This window comes from Salarias fasciatus, chromosome 7 (assembly GCF_902148845.1).
Source record: "Salarias fasciatus chromosome 7, fSalaFa1.1, whole genome shotgun sequence".
Classification (NCBI taxonomy): Eukaryota; Metazoa; Chordata; class Actinopteri; order Blenniiformes; family Blenniidae; genus Salarias; species Salarias fasciatus.
Genome location: NC_043751.1, coordinates 12141743 through 12151174, shown reverse-complemented (window position 1 = coordinate 12151174; position 9432 = coordinate 12141743). Strand labels below are relative to the sequence as shown.

Genomic DNA, 9432 nt, shown 5'->3' with positions numbered 1-9432 from the left:
CGCGCACTGTGAACGTCTCCGCGTCTCCGCTCCCAACGGGAGCTCCTCCAATGGGGTGGGAGCTGGGGGGAGCTAGTAGGCGGAGCCTTGGGGAGATGCTACATGCTAACGCTAGTTTTCCAAGATCGCCAACCCTAGCTTTAATGCTTGAATTCGGTCTTTTTTCATTACTACAGAGCTGCACAACCTGTTGGACTGGGCCGCAATCCAATCGAAGGTGTAAAACTTGAGGATTTTGTTTGTATTGCTGCTTCAAGCAATGATTTTCTAATATCAATTTGCTCTCAGTAAAAAGAAAAAAAAAGAAAAAAAAAAAAGAAAAAAAACAATTTCAGATTGACTGTGTATCAAAATGTAATTTAAACTTGTCCAAGTAAATGGACATTGTTATAGAGTTCAAAGGATTGATATAGGAAAGGGAACTTTTTACAGAAGGAAAGTGTAAGTCATTCAATTCAGTTGCAGTCACTTTAAAGTCAATTATAAACCGTCTTGATGAGGCTGCAATCTGAAACAGATGGTTCACAAGATAAGTACTTTATGATAAGTTGGGGATCCTCACTTGAACTTTGCAAGCTATTGAAATCATGTGTCGTCACAATGTCTCCATTGGAAAGTGTTTTGATTGCTGCTGTACATGAGTAATGCCTTCAACATGTAAGTCTATCAGCAGGATGAAGGCCTGGCTATGAGACTTCATTTGCACATATTACTCATGTGCAATGACCCAGACAGTGATAGACACAACTACCAATTTACATTGTACTTACAACAGGGACTAAAAGTATGATGATGACATTACTTATCTAAACATTCTTTTTTCCATTTTTTTCTTTTATAAGGAGGTAGTGACAATGAAATCTGACAAAAGCCAGTTTAACCATGCAAAGTCTCCATTTGATTGTGGATTCAAACCAAGATGATGGGAAATGCCATGCAGGTCAACCAGGAGTTGTCGTTTTCGCCTTATCCACAGAAGTGTCTCTTTTGTCCCTGCCAGGCACTGGCAGCCACGATGGTGGTCCATTCCCACTGCGACACAACTTAAACGACAGATTTAGATAAGAATGCAGTTCTGCTCTTGTGACTTAAATCTGAGTCAACCCCCAGCAATTTAATGAAAGACCGACCAGTTCAGAAATCGATACCACAGAAGTTGAGAAGCAAAATAAGGCTCTTTGTTTACCGGTGGGTCTACATCCAGAACCTCCCGAAATGGAATGAGATTTCAGATTCGGGCAGCTGAAATCTGTCTTCTCCACACAGATGACAGGCCACACTTTTTGTCAAAGAGTGACGAGCTCAGTTATCTGAGGAGACCCTCAAAGTAAATTTACCACTGCTCCACACCGAGAGGAGCCACTTGAGGTTGTTTGGGTGTCGGATTGAGACGACTCCCGGTTGCCTCCCATTAGATGCTTACCAAGCATATCCGACTGGGAGGAGGACTCATCATCAGCCCAAGATCCACAAGAGAGAATATAACTGGCTCAGGATGGATAGATGACGGATGGATATCCATATTAATTTCCAACTCCGTGCAAAGCATTCAGCAGTAGCTCACAGACTGATCGAGGCTACTTTTTGTTTGTAATTGTGCAGATTTATTCTCAAATCAAATTGACTAAATAAACACCTGACACTTGCAGACCATTTTTCTGTGAAACTCCAAGTGGAAGTAAGCACATTCGGATCACTCGGCTAAAATAACTGGTTTAACAATTAATTTGGACACAACTAAACATAGGAGTAATCATTTCATGACATTAAAAAATAGGCTTAGAAATAAAATCTCTTTAAAGAAATGACAGAATTTTAAACATGAAAGAATAATGAATCATGATTAATTGACAAAAATATTGTACATTTGTATATAAATGTATCAGTGTCTCCAATGAAAAGCACAATAATGTTAAAGAGGACTGATTTAGTTTTACTGAAGAATCAGCATTAGTATTGATGATATCAGTGATCAGTGTGTGAAGCTGACTTGCAGGTGCACAGCTGCTGCCGCTGCATGATCTCTGGGAATGTTGCATATTTATGGACCATCAGACTTTCTGCAGAGGTACATGATGACCCATCTGAGATATTCTGGTATGTAGAAGCAGGAATCTCTTCACCTGGAGGGAAACGTGTGTTTGTTCATGAATGCAGAGATGCAGGATTCATACAGACCGTTTCAACTGAACTGTCATTTGTAGAAAAGCAAAGTTTAAAACTTGAGAATCAGATTATTTGACACTCCTGAACCAAGACTATGCACTGAGAGATACCAAACAAAAAGCAGGGAGAGGCATTAAAGGTAAAGTGGCTTTATCTTGAACACTCTTTAGACAAACCCCAACAGGAATGCAGCCCTGCCCCTTTAAATACCGTTTTTTTCTTCTAGTTTTATGACTTTATATGACTTGAGTTTACTTTCATTTTTTGTACACAAACGGACACATCGCCCTGAAGTTGTTCAGGCCTACTTGGAGACAAAAAGGTAAAAATCAACATATATTCTGACAGCTTTTTGAGTATATCAGAGTAATGTGGGTTTCTTTGTGCCAGTAAGACAGCTTTTCTCTACTTGATTAATCATAAAGCAAACAGATTAGCTTATCTTCTTGCCACAGTTTTGTTTGTCGCTTGTTGCTCACTTTCGTATCCATTTCTCTATCCTCTAACCTGGGTTGAAAGAACAGAAAGTCTCCTCTCTGAGCCTGGTTCTGCGGGTTTTTTTCCTGTTTATCGAGATTTTTCCTTCCACTGCCGCTTATGCTGGCTCATGTGGAATTGCTGGGGTTTTTTCTGTAAAGGCACCTTGAGATGATCATTGTTTATTATACAAAATCTGAATAAATTCACTTTTAATCAATTTTTAATGTTTGTAAGTTTTGATGTCTTGGGACTTTACAGCTTTACAGATTTAGTCAAACGGTTTCAAACAATATTCTGCCTATTTGTTGATTAATGTAGTGCTAGATTTTGTGTACTTTATAATGAAATGTATACAAAATTTAATTGTTTAAAGTATGCTAAAGTTTACACAATCTTCAGTACACATAATGTTCATTGAAACTTTTTTTTTGTTGTTTTTTTAAATACATACAGACCATGGATCCCGTGATTGTAGTTGACGCTGCAGACATTCAGCCAGAGTCCACTGAATCACTGCGTGGTCCGCTTCATGCTCCTCCCACGCTGACAGGAAGTGAGCGCCACCATGTCTTCGTCAGCTACAGCAGCACTGACAACCAGTGGACCCACTCCATCATCAACCAGCTGGAGTCCCGCAGACTGCAGGTCTGCTACCACGAACGCGACTTCACTCCCGGCCGCACTGTGCTGGAGAACATGTCCGAGTGTATCCAGGAGAGCCAGAAGGTCCTGCTGGTTCTCAGCCAGGAGTTTGTGAGGAGCCGCTGGTGTCTCCTGGAGGCCAACATGTCTCTGTTCAGAGACTGCTTGGAGAGGAAACCAATCATCCCAGTGCTGCTGGAGCCGGACGTCCCAATCCCCCTCCACCTCTGTCACCTGACGTACCTGGATGCCAGTGACCCCGGCTTCTTGAAGAAGCTGCTCAAGGTGCTCTACACGCCAAACCAGCAGCTTCAGAGCTCAACGGTGGTGCCTTTCCAGCCTCCCTCCATCTACAATGGGAAGGCCTTGCAGCCTTTGGTTGCTGTCGATGAGGAAGAACTCAATAAATATGATCCTGGTCACTTCAATGACATGAATGTACCAGACCAGCTGCATCTGATCATTGAGGACCAAGAGAAGTACAAGCAGGCGATGAGGATCATCAACCGTGTCTCAGAAATTCATTTAATGACGTGGTCTATCACGAATAAGGTACTGCTGACCTTGTTTCTTCTATTATTGTTCATTATTTTAACAGGCATTGTGATATACTTGTTCACTGAAGCCCTAGTTCATAATCCTTTTCCTGTTTCTATTGGGCTGCTGGGGTTTGGTATTGTGTGTTTTTATATGGCTGGAAATGGGTTACTGTTTTACGGGGCAATATGGAAGAAGGATCAAAAAAAGAACAATCTGAGGGCGATGCAGAAAGCTGCTGGAGAGGCAAACATAATTCTCTCAGAGGAGAAGCTCCTAATTGGTTGTATGTCCAATTCAAAACTATCCCTAGTTTATGTTTTTCTGGACGGTTGTAAGCAGGAGTTTGCAGAAACCTTTTCTGAAGATGGTAATGCTGAGGATATGTTTAAAAAAGCACTGAAGTGCTTCTCATCAGGTTATGCCTGCTGCCTTGCCAAAAGACATTTTCCTTTTTCCCTTGTCAGCAGTGGGGGTCACCTGGAGGGAGGGGTCTGTTTCTGTCAGTATGTGTCCCAGCAGCTCAGAACAGAGCAGTGGGAATAGATCTATCAATTTATCCAATGCATCAAATCACATAATGGAATTAAATACATCTTCTAAATACTGCAGAAGTTAAAGGTAATTGTTTGTATCAATATCATTTCTAAATATTGCTTTTTAATATCTTGATAATCTGATATTAATTGTATTTTATTCTTATATTACCTTCCTGTCAAAGTATCTGTGAAACCTTATTTGTAAGCAGTGCTGTGTTAATAATGTTAATGATTAACAATAACATATCACTCACTTTAAGTTTTAGCAAGTAAAGCAATAACATATGTAACAATTACTGCAGCTCTGCAGTTTATTTATTTCTTTTTGATCGATTCGTTAATTTATTTTCATGTACTTGACAATAAATCATCCTTGTTAAGCTAATACACAATATTTAACTATTATGTTATTATTGTTGTGTAATGTATTTGAAAAATACAACTACAACTATTGCATGGGAGAAAAATTAACAGGGTTACATATTAATAATTTTTAATCCTCTGTAATTCACCCTGAAATGTATTTGTCTTCCCTAAAAAAATGCTGTACATTTGCAGGTAACATAATTTCTTGCTTGAACATTATTTGCGCAATTGTGTTTTCTATCATATTATGAACCAATTATTGCCAAATGATAGATCCACATTGGCTGTCATTCATGTGTGTCTATGAATTTGCATAATCTCTTTCTTGAATTTTTGATAATTTCTGGAACCTATAGTTTGTGTCCTGGTATATGTTTCCAGTTTTGTATGACTTTTGCCATTTTCATGCCATTAAGAGACATGAAGACAGGGGCGGGCCGGGTGCTGGCGGTACCTGGGTCTGTCAGTAGAGGTGCCAGATCAGGTGTGGAGCTGTAGTTCTGCTGTATTTCAATATGCTGTACTCCATGAAAAAGATCGAATAGCAGTAATGATTCCTATCAAATTCCTCAATTCCACATTGCAATAAAGTATTAGTCCAATAGTGATATTTAATGTTAAAAAAATATAAATTTCTGATCATCACAACCCTATTTTGTTTTCCATGCAGTTATTCTTAATTGAACTGTTATTGGTTACACATTTTGGCTTTTAATTCAAATGAAATTAAATTTCCTTTTTAATTTGATCAAATTTACAAATCCCACATTTGAAATGACTTACACTAAAAATGCAGTTTTCTTTTGTCCTGAATCAGTGGAAAAAGAAAGGGAATCTTTCAAATCAATATTTAAATATGACAAGGTAGGAAAAACATGCATCCCTTATTCTCATCTCAAACAGAAAATGCCACAGCATCAAAACATCTTTATGAGTCATAATTAATATTTTATATTGTAAACTGACACATTCTGTTGGCATTTTTGATTTGTTGCCATGTTCAGGAAACACAATGAAATATTGTGTAAGAGAGAAAATTAACATTAAAAAAAATAACAATTAAATATTAAAAAGAAATAAGCTGTTGATTGTAAAAGCAACCCAAAAAATAAGAAAGTGCTCCCTAAATATATAACATTTTCGCTGGACGTCTTCAAAGAGATTTCACAGTCCTGTTCTGTCATCCTGATCACTTCACGGTGTCTAAAACGTACGATGCACTTCTCTGTTCCTCCTCTGACACATTTCTGTTGACCTTTTCCATCGAAGCTGCCTTATCAGGGATAAAAAGACGTCTCTGAGATGTGATGGCCGAGGTGAACCACATGAAGGATCAATATTTGCTGTCCTTTACAACGTTCAGTGTCAGGATATGAAATGGAGACACAACAATGTTGCCTGAGGGGTTTGAGACAACAAACCCTTACAACGGTTATCATCAAGAGCAATATTGCACGTCAGTGTCTGGGTCACACTGGACGCATTAAACTCTCACTCTTCTCGACGAGGGGTGGAAATGTTCTCTTTTGTGCTGCGGTTCAATTAGAACCCAATCAGGGTGGATTAAGCGAACGTGTCTCAAGCAAAAAGAAAATTGCATCACTGCCACGTAAGCACTGCTGAGAGCAACCATGGTGAAAGTCTCGGCTGGATAATCGCTCAAAAAAAATTGGTCACAGTAACAACAATCTCACCAGTCCTCGTTGACTTTCATGCTAATTTAACTCCATCACTGCTGCTCCGGTCACCTCTATTACTGCTTTATTTATTCATTGTTGCAGCGTGCATATGCATCAGCATGCATGTGTAAATGTGCGTGGAAACACTTGTGCATTAAGAGAGTCTCTAATGGACGCGGGTGCTCTCACATTCAGCTAGAGCTGCTTGGAGAAATGTAAAACTGATGTAAAGCTTTTCTTTTTTCGATGGAGTCTAAAAGCCACCTCAGCTGCTAAACCACGGCATGCTTGGAATTTCAATAGAGTTCAATTAAAAAATTCCTCCATCATGAGGCCCAGCGTTAAGAAATGAAAGAAAAACATCCTGAAAATTTTCCCTTGCACCAGCGAGGATGACTGACACATGCTGATGAGTTTTTTCTCATTACATTGTTAATTTTAGTTTTAAATTCTCAATTGAGTCTAAGACTACTTTTGCAGTCCGCTGTGATTCAGTACAGCAGCTCAGCCACATGTCTGTCCATCACCTCTCCCAATTCACATCGATTTACACCTATGGGCAATTGAACATGATCAATTTACCAAAAACCTTCCTTCTCAGAATTATAGCCTCAGCAAGTATAAGCAGCATCAGACCCTCCTTATTTCTCCTTGCATTTGGTATGGATGGGCGTTAATATCATAACTCAGTGCAATTTCACAAAAACCTCAAAATGCACTTAAGCTGAAACCTCTCTGATAACTCCAATCAATACTGTAATGTTATTGCACTGAATATAAAGGTAAAAAGGTACCTCATGTTGTAGCTGCCTACAGCTGCAGCTAAACCCTGATACCTGGTCAGTTTAAGCATGGAGAACAGAAGCTCACATTGAAGCCATTGCTTCACAGTTCTGTCTCAAGCTCTGCTAAGATGCCGATTTTGACCACCTGACGAAAGATAATCAACGTCTTTGATGGAGGCTTGAAATCGTTGGTCTTACATCGAACAGTTAACGACGTTCATAAACTTTCCTAGTTATGATCATGCAACCACAGAGAGCCTGAGGTCATTTTCTGATGTGTCAGAAATTTCACACTGCACCAACTGTCTTCCACTGGAGACGGAGCACAGACACTGATGCTGCACCAAAACAGATTCCCAAGAAAGTTCAGTAAATATGCTTTCATTACCAAACTTTTCCAGTGAAAATCCATGCTACTTGAACAACTGCTCCATTCAGCCTTATTTCCTGATGACACAAATCAATTCAGAACAAATCAAATCAAATCAAATCAAATCTCATTTGATCTAACCTGCTCACATTATAGTGACTGACACCTCTGATTCACTGTGGAGCAATATTGTTCAGTGAAACATATTGTCATCACACATAAACTTACAAGACTGCTAAAATCTGTTTAGTTGGAGAAAATTAGAGTATCTGGAAAAAACAAACACAACAGGCAGAAAGACAAAAAAACAGCTGCCTTGGGCCTTTTATCTACAAATGCCAGGCTCTGGCTTCGATTGCATTGCTGCAAAGTTTTGGCTTTTAACTCCCAAAAATCTGAACCGGGGCCTAAAGAATGGCGGGGGGTAATGCTGGCTCCAAATGTTTCTGTACCTCAACCAGGAAGGGAACAGAGGTAGGGAGACTCAAACATTACAGTAGTAGTAGTACACACTGCTGCTAAGCATCTTTTTCATTGTGCATAGCAATATTTAATAATACAGATCCAGCTTCAATCCAGTGGACCTGTACATTTCAAACAAATATGTGAGGGTATCCAGCAGGGGGTGGCTGCACAGAAGAGGAAGACAAACATCTTGGACTGATCGCATCCCTCATTATTCATTTATTTGCTTGGGTAGAGTAACTCACTCCCTGCAGTCCAGTGCAGTGGAATACTGTGTGTAGTGCAAAAAAACAAGTGTGAAAATGGATTTGATTCATCAGCAAGGTGACTCATCCATGTGTATACCAACAAAAATATAGATACGTTTTCAGATCAAATATATGATCACATTATCTTCTTGAAATTCTTCCAAATTAATGTACATAACAATGAAATCTGATAGAAAGGCAAAAATCCCCTTTAACAGTGACAAACCCCAGAATAAGTCTCACAGGTGGAGGTTTTATGCTCGCCCCGATGGGGTTAGGGGATAAAAATTCAGAAAAGGATCAGACCAGCACAACATATGATGAGAATATTTATAGGCTGCTGGTGAATTCTCAGCTAGTAAAAACTCACCACAATAATCCAACATGCATTGTGCTGCATTTAGCTCAGCGCCTGTGTTGCAGAGTGTTCGGAATAGCAGCTGTTTCAAAACGTTAACATCATTCGGTGTGATGTTGAAAGCAATAACTTCATTTTTAGCTACTGTTAAACTGTAGTTAAACTAGTGTTTTAACTACAGATTGATCTGAAAAAGTGTGAATTTGTCAGCTTCTGGACAAGAGACTAAAAAAAAAAACAAAAAACGCTGAACCCAATTTAGACGTTTCAATGATAAAATAATCAAAGAAATTAAAATACTTCCGAAGCACATGTGATCTGTCAAATGGAGTCCAAACACAAGAATGAGTGTTTTTTTCTTGTTTGGTTGGTTCACAGGTCAGACCAACATGAACAGAGTGTCCTCTTGGCACTCATGATAAAAACATGCAGATAAACAAACGAGCCGGCATCTCAGTTATCATGAAAAATTGACACAAACATGGAATTCTTTCTATAAACCAAGGTTACAATCAAACCTGAAAACCATGGTTTTTTTTAAATAGGTAAGCCTAATAGATGCAAACAGATAAGAGAATGATAATTAAACCTTACAGACATCATTACAATTGATTTTATATTCTGAGATTACTCTTAATCAGTGAATTTTTTTTTTTATCATGTTATTTCTCTGAAATGTGCTAATCAGGCAGAAAATATGAGTTTAAAACCAGTGTGGAAACTAAAACTAATGATTTAAAGATGAACTGATTAGACTGATGACCATCCTGTTTGGTCTGTAGATTACATCTCATTCT

At 38.9% G+C, this 9432-nt stretch overlaps 1 protein-coding gene across 1 annotated transcript; it reads left to right on the top strand.

The window, feature by feature from the left end:
- The first annotated feature begins 39 nt into the window (after positions 1-39).
- LOC115392616 (uncharacterized) lies at positions 40-5321 on the top strand. The gene is made up of 2 exons (XM_030097337.1): positions 40-2488; positions 3100-5321. Exon 2 carries the CDS (start codon positions 3103-3105, stop codon positions 4369-4371), a length of 1269 nt encoding a protein of 422 aa, XP_029953197.1. The 5' UTR covers positions 40-2488; positions 3100-3102; the 3' UTR covers positions 4372-5321.
- The last annotated feature ends 4111 nt before the right edge of the window (positions 5322-9432 follow it).

What these genes read in the sequence shown, in the direction of transcription:
- LOC115392616 (XM_030097337.1), top strand. Translation starts at nt 3,103, where the DNA reads ATGGATCCCGTGATTGTAGTTGACGCTGCAGACATTCAGCCAGAGTCC.